This window comes from Ischnura elegans, chromosome 1, assembly GCF_921293095.1.
Source record: "Ischnura elegans chromosome 1, ioIscEleg1.1, whole genome shotgun sequence".
NCBI lineage: Eukaryota > Metazoa > Arthropoda > Insecta > Odonata > Coenagrionidae > Ischnura > Ischnura elegans.
In genome coordinates, this window is record NC_060246.1 from 77,349,499 (window position 1) to 77,364,864 (window position 15,366).

Here is a 15,366-nt window from a genome sequence, read left to right on the forward strand (position 1 = left end):
AAAAGGCAAAGCACAAATAAAAATCCTTGGATAAATTTAAAATATAACAAAAATAATACAGAAAATGAGTCTAACAGTTCCATTATTTTAGTTGATTTCTGCGGAGTTGATTCTTTTCCAGGCGTAAAAACGTAATTAGTTCAAGTTGCAATGGAGTCTTTGAAAGAAATAATAATAACTGATTCATGGGAAGAGATTAACCTCTAGAACAGCGGTTCCCAAACTGGGGGTCGCGACCCCCAGCAGGGTCGCGGGCCGTCAGGATAGGGGTCGCGAGATGTTTACAAATAATATGGTGAACTATGTACTTAAACTTAGACAACCATTTTTAAGGGGTCGCGGCTAAAACGTATGGGCTAAAATGGGTCGTGGAAAGAAAAAGTTCGGGAAACGCTGCTCTAGAACAACTTACACAGAAACGGCTATTATAATACGAAAAACATTCTCCAAAAAGATCTCGAGTCAAAATATCGATTATTTTCAAAGCAAAATGTTTGGAAACTCAAAAATCGTTTTCTATAGACCACGGACTTCAGACTTTAAAAAAAATATGAACTCATGGCAGTAATTTTGATGTCGCCGACCACACTACCAAAGACGACCTATTTGAACTCAATATTGATATAATATTTAGCCTAATTTTTTGATATTACTGGTGAAAATATTTAAAAACAAGCATCCTCACAAAACTTGCGCAATTGCATATCAAGATAAGAGTAATTTCTAGCTGATAATGACTTTATTAGCTGTGGGTGCACAATATTACACGTTGGATGAAAGCCGTAAGCAAACATTGCACTCTCTCAATTAGGAAAACATATCAAACAATTGCTTTTATAACTTCGATCCAGCCTTCGTGTACAATCTACGCCCACTGATGTTGAACTCATTGAACGCTTATAGGTATAAACGAATGATCGATTATTTTCAAAGCGAAATCTTTGGAAACTCAAAAATAATTTTCTATTGAAACATTTCTTATAAATACAGTGACTTACATTTAGGAAGGGTTTCATAATGCCAAGAACAATATTTGTAACGGTAAAAAACAAATTCCCATAATGTCACATTTTGATCTCTTATATTATAAAAAGACTAATGCACGGATATAAATTTGTGACACCAGCCAACGTTTCGGCATATTAACTACCAAAATTATAAACGAAAGTTACAGCTGATCTTCCTCAAATGTTCTCCAAATGATTATTTAAATGATACGTAGAACGATGTCCAACACATCTGAGGAATATAATCTAGATTCTCGTCATTAGACTCTTATTACATGGTACCCATTCTGATATGGTACCCTAGTTTATACCATATACGCACGATATATACACCTTAACGTGTATTACCATAAAATCAGGTAACACCATATTAGAATTGAGGCTTGTCAGCGATTCCCAATTACTGGTGGCTCATGAACTCCTAAGGTCCACGGCCCGATTTTAGAATAGGTGAAAAACACAGCGCACTTTTCACAGAAAATCATACATCATATCATATGTGCCAAAACCTGGATAACAACAAGATTAAATGAATTCTTTTTGCATTAAACTTTCACCGTGATATTTATGAATTTTTTTTCCAAACAATAAGGTAATGAATATGGTCTAAGGAAAACACGGGAGTTCACGTAAAAAAGTATTCGGGAACCAGTGGGCTTGACTATACGTTGGTTGATCAGAACACAGAACAATTACCATCGATGCCTTAGCTGCGGACCGTGTCCAGCATCATATCGTCTACTCCGACGAGGGCTTTAAATCCAAAATCAAAACTTTATTTCACCAGAGCAATGCATTCACTTTCGCATGCATTACACGTACTTGCCACGAAGACCAGTCAACTCAACCAATGCAGTGAGCGCCCGATTTTATGTAACCCGATTATCGCCTCAGATTTTGCTATACAATATGTTTTCATGGTATGAATTTATGCAACCCACTTCTCGGAGTAGCCGGAATGAAGCAAGAAAATAATTGCATTTTAAACTTCGGTATAGTATTCTGTGTCCTGGCCAAGATCTAAAATATGCTGGGAATCGGACGACCGTTCGGTAGCGTTGCCCAAAAATTCCATCTTGTTACCATATTTATTGCAATGCACGACGACACACCGTCATCTAAAGCGCTGTTCCTATGGAAAATGAGGATGAGCGGTGGATGACTCACTTATTCCCAAATAAAAGCGAGGAAGTGCACAAAGTTGTATTGCGTCATCATCATAGACCAAAAGTCATGATACTGAATGAACGCATCGAGTTAGCTCGGGTACTTGGATTATTTTAGGCAACGTTATACCGAGTCGGCCGCAGATTCACGTTCAAGCGACCGGAATCTCGAGCCTTTATAGCGCTATTTAACCTAAATATGACTTTATAAAACTGCCCCAAAGCGTGTTTCTTTATAGATGAAGTTAATACCGGCATTTTTTGTGCAAGGTACTTCCACAAAAATAAGCGAAAATACTTATGCTGACGGGAAAATTGTTCATAAGTCCGTATCACTTACTCTTTACTAGCGACTAAAAAAGGGGCTGGAGAAGTATCATGTTCGCCATTCAAGTCGGAATTATTCTGGGCAGATATTTGGAGGGAATGACCGACAGGTAAGGTCATCTGCGCCGTCGGAAATGGTAATGACGGTAGGTAAGGAAGCAAGGGCTGAAAGTCTCTGGCATCGTCAGTTATCATCCCATTCGACGGACGTAGTGTAATTTTAATGCCCTCAACTGTGCACAATAACAGGGTTTTGGCAGTCATTGAAAGTTCTCCAACATAATCAGAATTTGAACCCAGGCACACAGGGTGGAAAGCAAACACACCAGCCATCGCATCTGACCAACACCATCGATATTAGAGCGACAGAAAGTGACTTGCACAAAAAATTTCCTGAGTAAATCTAACTTCACACGCTACTTTTGCTTTGCAACGCCGTTCACATGGCAGTATAAGTTCTGCCATTGTGTGACCGCGATGGAGGGGGATGGTGGGATTATGCGTATTGGTGGAAGTACTCACTCTCGTCCTCGGCGGCGTGGTGCTGGTGCCCCGAAGCCACCGTCTCGATCTCTGACGTGGACTTTTGGCGCCGCAGGAGCCGTGACTTGGCCTGGCACTTGGCGCCCAACGCCTTCTCCTGGCAGTCCACGTGCACGTTCAACTTGCACACGCGACACTTGAGCCCCTGGCGCGTGTGACCTGCGGACCCGTGTTGCGCATTAAACAGCGTGTCTCGATCTCCGTACCCCTCAAACTTAACACGAAAAACAGCCATAGACTAAGCTGCGTAGTTAGCGATATCTGAGGCATATATCGGCTATGTGACAAAGAGGCTTCGGATAAATAACTATGTTTATTGACGGAAAATGAAAAAAATATTCAAATTGAGTAATATACCACATCAAAACCGAAAGCCGAATCGATTGAATTTATACCACATCAAATTAGCGAAAAATGAGTTGGGAATATACATATGGGGTAGTGGCAAATTAGATTCCCAAATTATCATCCCATGACGGTCTGAGGTGACCATTGAATGGAATAAATAACACTCTATGTTGAAAACCAAATTGCAGCATCACTGATTTTCAAACTATCATTTTTTAAAAGGACGTAATCAAATGATGTGAAAAATCTGAATGACAATAATTAATAGCTCTATTTGATGAAGTATGGGAAAAACAATTATGATTTTAGCTTTGACATTTATTCAGAAAACTCAGTTCCAACCTTGGTAGAATAAGTAGAAAAGATAAATAACATAAAGGAAGAAAATGTATTGTCTGGATTATAATACGTGGAATTGTCCAGCCAGTGGTGCAAAAGTTAATGGTGAAACAGAAGTTTTTAAAAAGTAACTTCTATTATGAGTATTAAGTGGAACCGCCAGGCATAGAACCCGGACCGACAGGGTGAGAACAAAATTACCATTTTATCTAGTGAAAATTGGATACCCAAGGCTATAGACCCCCTAGCGGCACTCCTTGGCTGACTGTGGCTATGTCTAGGATGTGCTCTACCCTCACCTATTAAAACCAACCTTCAGGTTGACCACTGAGCGAAATTAGTGAAAAGAACATCCGGATAAAAACCATGAATTATACGAAGTGGCCATCGTTGAATATATTTTTTTGAAGCAGGACTCACCCCTGAGCACTTGCGAACAGATGTCGCACGGCGTGATCTTCTTGTACGTGTATTCTTGGAACTGGTGGACACCCGGGGGGAGCTCTGCTGCGGCTCCTCCCCCTCCCACTCCGGCACCGTTGTTCTTTCTGCGAGGGGAGAGACAAGGGTGTCATACGAATCGAGCCAGGTAAAGAGAAATGCTCGTTGGGAGGGACACATGGAAAGCGACAATAGGGGGGAACAGATATACAAACAAGTGAGGCATTCTGCAGCTCACAATCCCAAAAGACACGCGCGCACACAAAAAAGCAACTCACTAAAGTGTGATATCACGCCATGATACGCGAGGTCGTGTTTGTTTTTTTTTAAGCCGGACAGATTGAAGGCCCATTCAACACAGACAGATGCGTGTGACCTTGAGATTCAGCCTTCAAAGAGAGAGCATGGCATTTTGATAGAGACTCATAGTACTTGATGACAGAGCAAATTCTCTGTTCTAAATATGGAAAATAAATGTCAATGCCGTACAGAAAAATAACACTTGTATACTGAAATTTATTGTGGCACTGATACATTAGATCAAGCGATTGGAGTCTTTGATCGTTACACAAAAAGAACATGATGTAACATTTATGACGTTTACATTGCACAATTGAAAAAAAAAATAGACTTAGTCAAGAAATTACTCACTCATATTATTCACCACCAAAGCACATTTCAAGATAACAAGGAAACTTTTCTTTTACACACTCACAAATATCTACTTTAGGAACGACTAATCCACTACTCACGAACAAGTACAAACATCTACAACATAAAAGGTTATGTACAGTTCTACGGGAGGAATTAATCGACTGTTTTCACGGATTTGCGAGCCTTGGCGTCGAACAGTTCGGAATAGAAGGGATGGAATTTAAAAGAATTATTTTTAAAGTACATCGGGAAAGTAAAAAAATATTTTCTTTTCGGTACCAACTGTTCATTTCAGCTTAAATACACTGATTTTGACGGTTGACACGTCATCATATGGCCTTATTTTCCTATGACGCGTTAATCGTCAAAATTTTCCTTCAAGAAAACAAACTGTGAACAGTACTATGTTCTATGAAGAAAATATTTAACCATTCCAGACGAATTATTATATTCCATATGGTTCTCTTTCAAGTCAAGGTCTCATTTCCGACACGAAAACAGTCCATGGACCACAAGGGAAAATACAACAAAGTGATGGTTTAATTAGAGAATGATGCTGCCACTTCACTTGGCTCTTCCATCAGCTTCACTCACTACTAGGCCAACTACGACAACATAACACTGTGCGAGGCAAGGTCAATACATGTAAAGGGTTCTAAAATGGGGGTGTGGTTGTTACTGGTTCACGAACAAGCTGTATGGTAGGAAAAAAAGGGTACCGTGCTGTTCCGACTACTCTCAGGATCACTCTACCTAAGGGTGCTACAGCTAAGGGTTTAATACTACGATTTTAGATGCTCAAAGTTAAAAGTAGATAAATGGAGAGCTAGTTAATCTATTTACTACATTCTAATATGCATTTTTGTGACGCCGAAAGGTAGACTGGGGTACGGATTTATGGGTCGTCGAAACATTTATTTTTCTTTACTAAAATGGTTATTGAGTCATTTATTTAATTAATTAACGTCGGAATTTGTTGATTTAATTCTGAAGACAGCTATGTAAATGATGTTCTTTCAGAATATTAAGTTAAAGGAAACGACTAGACTTCCACTGCTATATAACATGGGATATGTAAAATTTTTACTAAATCATGAGTGCAATGGGACAGGAGACACGAATATCTAAGTTTTTCATTCAAACATTAAACAATTATTCTCGAAACTTCTTAAATGGCCTGCAGTCAAAATGTGACTCATTATTGAACCAAAACTAGAATGACACACACATAATAACATAAATAATTAGCTTAAATTAAGAAAGGATTATTAATGTATATTTAAACCAAATTTATTAAATGGTTTATTGCCATAAATAATTTAATTCCTACAAATGGATAGCAGCCATAATTTAAATTTCATTTCTACTACTAAATAAAAACAGAAACGATCACAGAAAATCGAAAGGTACTCCGAAAGCCATTCTAACTTTCAAATCCAAGGACATGATCTCTCCATAAAATTATTCTACCATCATAAAAACTAGATACAAAGAATTACTTGGGCGAAGATCTGTCAAAACATGCCCGATGGCTTGTGAATTTTATATATCCATTATTAATCACTATTCTACCTCATCTGTTCACTGAGAGCCCATTCTGTTTCAGTTCTTGTTACGGATGTATTATCAGATATCGAAAGTCATTCGTATATTGCGTATGGAATGGTCCAGTCAAAGCAACTACCATGTAACATGCGTCAAATAGAGAAAAATATTCAATTAGGCGAAAGAAGTATAGCGGTCCTATCACACAGCCTTGCGGCACACCAACACTACACTGCTCGCTCATTATGCTTCGCATTATCTGTCGTCTAATCAGTCTACTGGTGTACATGGTATGGCTGTTTCATATCCGTGAGAAAATCAAATAAAAAACCCGAACTTTTAGCTTGATTTTACAGGGCGCTTTAGGTAGTAAATTAAATGCTTCCAAGAACAAAGGCTTGCATTTTAATACCACCGACAAGAAATTAGCATATTACTAACGAAAGCTACGATCCCACCAGAGATGCATCTGTACCAGAGTGCAACAGCCACAATTTTTCAGCTGTAGGAAATTACGTTAAGATAATTCATTCTTACATTTACTTATAGGGTTAAAAATTCTGAAATCACGAAATCAGTGTCTAAAATAGTTGCATTCATGTTTGTATCACTATATTTCTTTAGCAGTGCCGCTTAAGACCGATCGTCTTCTATCAAGAGACTTGAGGGATTGAAAGCTCTGGCAATGTCCTGCAGGTCAAAGTAAAAATTTCCAGCTATTTTCCATTCTATTTCACATAATTGCATACCTTTCAATGATCGTTTCTGTTTTCATTGCATTCGATTACAGCCTAAGGAAAGAAAGCTCATTTCAGCTGCACTAGAAACGAAATGCGGGAGGCCCCCACGAAATCATAATATAAGAAGAGAAATGCATCAAAATTGACGAATATACATGGTGAAAACCAACATTTTTTTCCAATCAAGGACGAAGCTTGCGTGCGGGTCCCTACTGTTACGAGTAGGTCGGGACGCCATTTGATGCGTCACAACACTCGTTCGCAGAGAAATGACCATGTGAGCCTTGATATTATCGCTAACAGAAGAGACTGCAGGAGGACGCTCCTTTTTCACCTGCAACGGTAGAGGATGAGGGAGAAGGGATTTTCGTTTTACAATTTTGTACCGATCGTCGACGCTGCAGATAAATTTGGACCTTTACCAAAAACGAGGGGCCATTTTCCCTGAGTTTCTCCACTTTGGTCACATTGCTGGCAATCATTGGATACAATTTTTTAGATATGTTCTCATCGAGAATTTTGGGCTCATATCCACCACACTCGCAGAAGAGAGATTGATTTTTAGCTTACTATAGAATAAGTAGCAGAATATATGACCGGAAATATTAAGTAAATAGCATAAAATTTGTAATTCTACCGGAATACTCAGACCATTTTTTCTCCAGGGACCTCCCCTCAATATATTCAGTATTTCAAAGCATATGTATATCTATATGCACAGCAAAACAGGGTCTGCATAACCTAAAATTTGAAGGAATGAAGCATTAATTATCTTTAGACGAAGTGAAAGTGAGTTCGTACATCGTTAACTATAGTATCAATCTGGTGACGAATTAACTGAACAGATTTTCGGGCAAAAACATCAAATCTGGATATCTTGTGATTGTTTACCGCACATGCAGAAATTTGATGAGCCTTATCTACTAAATTACCCAAGTATGATAATAAAGCTCGCATTTCCATTGGAAAGAAAAGGGATTCACATTCCCCAAATAGTACTAACTTCGTTGAGTTATATTTTTCTGAAAAATTCAAACACTCGACCAAACAACCATGCAGCCAGTTATTCTTTTAAGGCCATAGTTGTGACCCTGTGCGACTTTTTGTTCCAGTGGATGTGTGATACTTTCATCTTTGCTTTCGTCACTTTCATCGTTTAAGCCCCCCGTTTGCGGTGCTGTCGAACACATGTCCAAAATTCTTAATACCAAGTACTCAACCCCCTTTAAACTCAATCCCTGTGGATATCCCGAAATGAAGAAAATCGATACACGAAGAAAAACCTGTGCCAGCAAAGATGACCAACGGAAGAAACCCATCATGGGAGTTACTTCACCAATCACTCACTACGGAAACATGAAGACCACCTTCTTCACCGTTCAAAATAAAATCAATTCCTCCTCTCCTCGGCGGGGTATCATCTCCGTTGAGTAAGCAAAATGAGGACAAGTACACACGAGCGGGGGATGTAGGCGAAGGGGTTAAAAAGCACAAAGCGATCCGCAAAAACAAAGGTGACAACTTCACCAAGGGGAGATAGGCCTCAGCTGAGCAGCAATGCTTGGAGGGTTACGTACGAGGAGATACGAGGCAGGGCAGTATTGGGAGTGGGGCAAATTGGGGCTGAGGTTCAAGTAGGTTGGGGATGCAGCAATGAGGGTTGATACGGGGGCGGGGGTCAGTGCGGGGAAAAGCGGTGCTTATTCTTTATCAAGTTTCATTTATTTTTATTTTTTTTTCATGTACGGAGGCAGACGGGCATCGGCATCCTCGTGGGCGGCGCAATAGCTTCTCCTTGCGAGGAATGTGACCTCTTTGGGAGGAACGGAGATTTGAAGAGATGTGCCAGTAGCGTGAAAAATACTGGGGTCCGTAATAATGGGGAATAGCAGGGGTGCGGTAGGAAGAAAAATGAGGGGGTTAGAGAAGATAGTCAAGTAAAAAATGTTAACGCAAAAAATAAATTGGCTGCTACCTTTTGATTCTTCCTTGCCCATCCCGCGAGGCCTCACATATGGTAGAACACACGGGAAGAGAAGGGAATTATGGAAATGCCGATAACTATTTCGTGATGTAAGGAGTCTTTTAAATATAAAGCCATTGAAATAGATGTAGAAATTTAATACGATGAACACATATTTTAAACTGGCCAGGAAACTCATAATAGTTATATTCATTCACATAGGCGAATTCCATTTTTTTGTCATTTTTATGGCAGATATGGCGAATTTTGGGCTAAAGGCCAATGACTTATTCAAAATACAGTCAATTTTTCTGCAATTGCACAAAAATCAGGGCCAGGCGTAAATTACTTTTGAAACATAGACTAATGATCGTCTGAGTTGGAATGAGCAGAAATTTTTCCCTGGAAAAAAATAGTTTCAGAGCAGAATTATAAGAAAAACCAACGATGACATATACGAAATAGGATTTCCAACAGGGAAATTTTGGGTAGCAGCCAAATTGAACAAGCCCAAGGCGTTTAATACTCTTTGAGTTCTATTTTCCTCGACAGTGTCGGGGAATCGTGTGGCCAGTCGGCGTGCGTTGGTTGGGTCGTGCGAACCACGTGCAAAAAAACTTGCTGCAAGGCTTAATCGAGTAAATGAGTGGGCGTTGAATCAGGGAGGAGCCGAGGGAGGGTTTTTAAGTGCCGTGCTGAGAGAGTAATCCCGCGTCGCGTTCGATCGGCCAAGCGTTTGCCACGGGGGAAAGAGAGAGAGAAAGAAAAAAAGAATGGGATAGCTGTGCAAAGCGATTTCGTGCCCAATGAAAGTAAAAAGAGCACTTTCATCTAAATCGCTAAAGATTTTTCCACTTCGCCCCCTTGATCTCTTTTCGCTTATCAGTTTTTTTTACATGCACATGACGGACGCGTGGCAAGCCTTATCCGGGGTGCAGACGCGTATCCAGAAGTGGGTCCAACTTCTGGGGGCCGACGATTTGTGCCAGAGTGTGGAGACACACGACGAGACGAGGATGTGCGCAGAGTAGAGAGAGAAAGAAAGACAGCGTGAGATACAACGGGGCACGAGGAAAGGAATAGGGAGAGCGAAGTGTCACTGTGTGCAGGTGACTGTTCAGGGTAGGTGTATAAAAAAAATGGAAAATAATGCTTATCTCTATCCTTTTAAGCTCAACTTTGTCGAAGTTCATTTTGATAATGAAACGAAAAGCCTTTTTCAGTTCATTCCACCAATTTATTTTTAGGTATGTCTAGTTTCAACGCAGCGGCGTTGTCTGATGATGTATCTCATGATGACGCTCTGCGTTAAAACTAGTCATGCCTTAAAATAAATTGGTGGGACAAAACAAAGCTTTTTCACTTTATTATTATGGAAAATATTATTTACTCGCTCTTCCTGGCAATTATAAGCAGATGAAATTTACCAGAAACTTTAAAATTGTGGCAGAAATAAGGGCCTGTTTCAAGCTTTGCATACGCTCAATACATGGATTCAGTATATATGTATTTACCATTTGTGATATCATGACGAAGGAATAAGACAAATTACAATGTTAAGCATGAAATAATTCTTTGTTCAGCAACTGAAACTTGATTTTCCACTGATTTTTAGGAGACAAAGGGGCATTAAGTGCTGCGTGTAAACTTGTTATTGTACCAGTGAATATTTTTAATGATGTATGCAGATGAAAAAAACCCTGATGTATCCATACGATGCATGTAATTGAAGTTGGGGTAAATAAAAGGGTCTGATATAATTTCGGTTAGTGTGAAAACCAATATTAAGCAGAATGGAGAGAATGACTGGGGAAATACAATGATATAGTGATAAAATACGAGTATAAACGGTATCATACATGTAATTGTAAAATTTTCATCACAAACACATTTGGTAGAAAACAGGCAGCATAAACGTTTAAAACGAAAAATGATAAACTTGAAAAGGATGAATATCACTGACTGACGTTTTTTCCTTCGTGGCAAAAACGAAGACTAACTTTAGTTTGACTTAAACCCTTCATTTGGAATTCCAGCGAGTTTTATTAACATTTTTATCATGTTTTAGTTTCATCACATCTTTAAAATTATTTGATTTGGAGAAGTATTTAAGGCGAAACTTAGTGGAAGCTATGAAAATTGATTAACATTTCCATTGCAAACTTTCCACTCGCAGGAATCAATTCTCTACTAAGTGTATGGAATACGAAGTAAGAAAATTGGCAATATAATACGACAAGCTAACGAATACTAGTGTGAAATTGGAATTGTGTTATTTTTACAGCATTAAACCGTATCACGAAGAAATGTTTGAAAATATTACTCCATGACGGAATCAACACACTCCTGCAGTAAACGGTAGTCATGCGATGGGTGAAGAAACGTGGTGAAGGGGATGAAGGTGGAGAGAAAATGGGATATGGTTGTGTTTGGAAAGAGAGCACACGATTCTAGACGGATGCAGTGAAGCGAGAACACAGATTAATTATCATTGAGCCGCCCATTCCGAGTGCGTCCGCTTGTGCTGCTCATATTAATTCTTTTACTCTACACTCTTTTTTTTTGCTTTCTTTTTCTCAAGATTCAATCTACTGTACCTCATGGACATGATGGTGGACACAGCGTGGTACATTTGGTTCTTTCTGTAGAGGCGGGCAAATAGGATTGTAAGGTCCCAATGACATGAATGGGTCGGGGAGGTCAGGTACGAGGACATCGAGGAGAAGATATTGAAGGGATGGGGTGAGGAAAAAAAGTTAAGAAAATGTGAGACAAAAGTATTTTTAGTCACGTATAAGAAAGACAACATAAAAAATAAAATCACGTACAAATAATTGGTTTTACACAGTTAGAAAACATAGAGAGAGAAGGAAAAAAATATTCCACGAGAATAATTGAGTTTACACAGGGTCAGAGAAATTTGAAGACAATTATATTCGGGTGAACACAAGTTTCAAGTGAGTACAAAGAGAATGATGAATAACCAATGAAAGGATAGCAGTTTAGCAGTCCAAAGTGGACAGAAATAGATAAAACAGAATTCGTTGAATTTAATCAAACGTCCAAGAAAGTAAAAACGAGGAATCGTGAATAGGGTATTGTGAAATTCGTAAGATGGGAAGCCCGTCCGGTACAGGAAAGAGCAGAACGAAGAAATGGATGATACCATCAGAATGATATTGTAAAATAGTAAACACATGGATAGAGAACATGGAAAGGAAACGAGATGAAAGTTACATGCACACCGTAGACGTTGATGTAGAAAGAATAAGAAAGAAAAAGTAGTTTTCATAGAAAGGAGATAGTGTGGATTAGTTCAGAAGAGAAAGACGCATAAAATTACAATTAGACAGATACATGGGGATGGAGGTAAAAGGTCGATGGAATGAGTATAGTGTGTAAAAACGGGAGGTGAAGGAACAAGGAATATAATCGGTTGATACGGCGACGTTGAGACGAGTACAAGATTGAAAGGTGTGGGAAGGAATCCCGCAAGTCCAAAGGAAAAGAAACAAAAAAAAGGAAATGGAATTAGTAATACACTACTCCAGTTGGCTGCAATCACAATGTTTAGACACAAATAATAAAGCAATCATAAGAAAAAATTCACTGTTCACCACAATGATCACGAAGTTGCTGAAATTTAGGTAATGTGATATTTGAAGTAGAGATTTAAATTGAGAAAAGTTGAAAATGCAAGCAAAGTTCTTTGGTAAAAATCTCTCCGCGATAGAAGCTGGCCATAGAATTTGAGCATAATTTGCTAATAATTTAAGGAGTAAAGAGAGTGGCAGGAGACATCATGTACATGATGATTTCGTGAATAAAATTAGAAATGCCCACGAACGTCACTGCCAGCTAATAACACGGTGGGAGATTTAATCATCAAAACTGATTTCATTTAAAATATTCACAGGAATTACTTGCTAAACCACTTAATTTCAAATTCAATTTAACACCATCATTAAAATTAACAGAATGAAACTATATCATATGAAATAATATCATATCACAGCAACCAACTTGGAGATTCTGCAAGCTGTAATTGACTTCCAAAGTAATGTCATTATGATATTTAAGATTTTTTCTCTGATACTATAAATATATGAGAGTACTTGATGGTAAAAAGGCAAGAAAAAAGTTCTCATGAATAATTTACTGATCAGAGACTTTAACAAACCATGGAAGCCTTGAAAAATTAAAACGACAGACATATTGAAGGCACATACATACATTATGGAAACCCTGAAATAAAGCTCTCAAATGATTAGCACAAAATGATAATCACAAACATTGCACCCAATATTTTACCTTTCCATATTAGCTCATTAAAATTCAAATAATAAAAGTCAAAATGAAATACTTAGTCTATGTACCTTATATGAAACATTTGATTTGAAATTTGACAGTTCCTTGAGTAGTTACCTACAATATTAAAATTACTATTATCGAAGAAATTGCAAACAGAAGGAGAGAAAAAACGATTTATAATGCGGTTAAAAATTCGAGTAAGTAATAAAAACACACAAAGCTTCAAAAAGCGAAAAAGTATTTTCAAGATAAATTATTGCACTAGCCGCGGGTCGCATTTGAACTAAATTTATAGTCTCGAAGACCGTTGTGAGATGAAGTGGCTTGGCATTTACGCTTCCTAAAATATTTTATTATTAAAACTAAAAATAATGACCTTTGTAGATTATGGCAATCTATAAAGCAACAAAAAAGAAAGTTTAAACCAGATATTTCCATACGCATGAAGTTTTTGTTAAGGCCAGTGCTGCTCACAGCATGATACCTTAGTAATTTCGAAGACTTAAGTCTTTATACTCCGCCACGAATTCGAAATGTTACTATAAATTCCTTTACAAAGAGGTTTTAGAAGCTCTTAGATGAGCAAGGAAGGCAACAGAAGATAATATGTCGATGAAACCCTCGTGAAACTGAGAATAATGTATTTCGAAACTTCGACGAAATGGACAATGAATTTATTTGACGGTGTAAAATCTTAAATGGGACGCATCGCTTATGCTCAACCGGTCGCATTTTGCCTAATTTACCAACCGTACCTATTCTTTTTTATGCTTTCAATTTGACTTATGAAATGAATATTGGTTAGGACATTTAAAAAAAATTGCTTCTATCATAAAGATGAAAACTTTAAATCTGAGAAAACACTGAGATAAAATTGTAAAATCTTAGATGCAAGCAAACTTTGGTAAAAAATTACCCTAGACTTCCTTTCAAATTTCAATGTGCTACTTGAGTTTAAAAAAGTAATTCAAAGGAAAAAAAAGACTAGGAATGATGTTTTCCTTAAACTTAGTAGTTTTTACTGGAAAATAAATCGTTTAGGACAAGCAAATTATTAATTTAAGACTGCAGTTATCATTTTGAAATTTCAGAGCCAACAAGATGACGTCTGTCAGCATTTGATCGTATCTCATAGATGAAAACTTTGTATCTGAAAAATACTGAGGCAAAATATTCCAAGTTGAGAGTTTTAAAATTACAAGAAGATTGTAAAGGCTTTTAACAAACAACACGTCACGAAAACAGACCGGTCGAAAAGGGAGCGATTCGTCCGGCCGAGTGTTTGGCGGAACCCAGAACCATAATCGCATCTCACGAAGTCCCTTCTAACCCATTCCACGCTGCAGCGGACGGCTGGTCATTAAAAACGGACATGACTAGAAGAAGGCGGGAAAAATGGGCGGGAAAGCGGGGAGAGGGGATTCCCCGAATCGAATTGATGCACGCGGCACAACAGAGCGTTGCGATTGAATGGGACGCCCTGAAAGCCTTCGATCGGCAAGCGCAGGACGAGAGCACGGACCGTGGGAGGAGGAGAGAGACTGGAAGAGTCCAAACTGAAGACCAAAACGGGACAAGGGGGAGCGGAGACTACGGATGAGGAGGAAATACGTGATGGAGAGGGGAAAGAGCCACGGAGGAGAAGGGACGAACAGGAAAAAAATGCTAAAATGGGGGGAGGCTGGGGATAACTTAGGAGGACATCGAGACGGCCACAGTCAAGATGCTCAGATCTTGCACACCGGAATCTCAATCCCCACGCCTAATGACGTTAAGTACGCGGATATTTTAATATATGGGTAAATACTAAGGGTGTACACGTACCAGGGCAGATAGTCAAAGTTCACTAACCCGCGTGTAATTATACGATACGACTTCTACGATAACGTCTATCCGTAAGGGCTGAATAAATAAAAGGTGATAGAAACGAGAAAGCGTTGCGGGCTACATAAGTCGTGATTTTCCTACGGACAGTGTTTATT

General features: G+C 38.7%; 1 protein-coding gene across 1 annotated transcript in view; it reads right to left on the reverse strand.

Moving 5' to 3' along the window:
• The window catches only part of LOC124154843 (pneumococcal serine-rich repeat protein), a 353,437-nt gene that overhangs the window by 45,173 nt on the left and 292,898 nt on the right, over nucleotides 1-15,366 (reverse strand). Inside the window, exons 11-13 of the mRNA XM_046528677.1 lie at nucleotides 11,671-11,715; nucleotides 4,151-4,278; nucleotides 3,023-3,202 (exon numbers count right to left, since the gene is read on the reverse strand). Coding sequence (XP_046384633.1) covers nucleotides 3,023-3,202; nucleotides 4,151-4,278; nucleotides 11,671-11,715 — 353 coding nt within the window. The remainder of the gene's footprint in view (nucleotides 1-3,022; nucleotides 3,203-4,150; nucleotides 4,279-11,670; nucleotides 11,716-15,366) is intronic.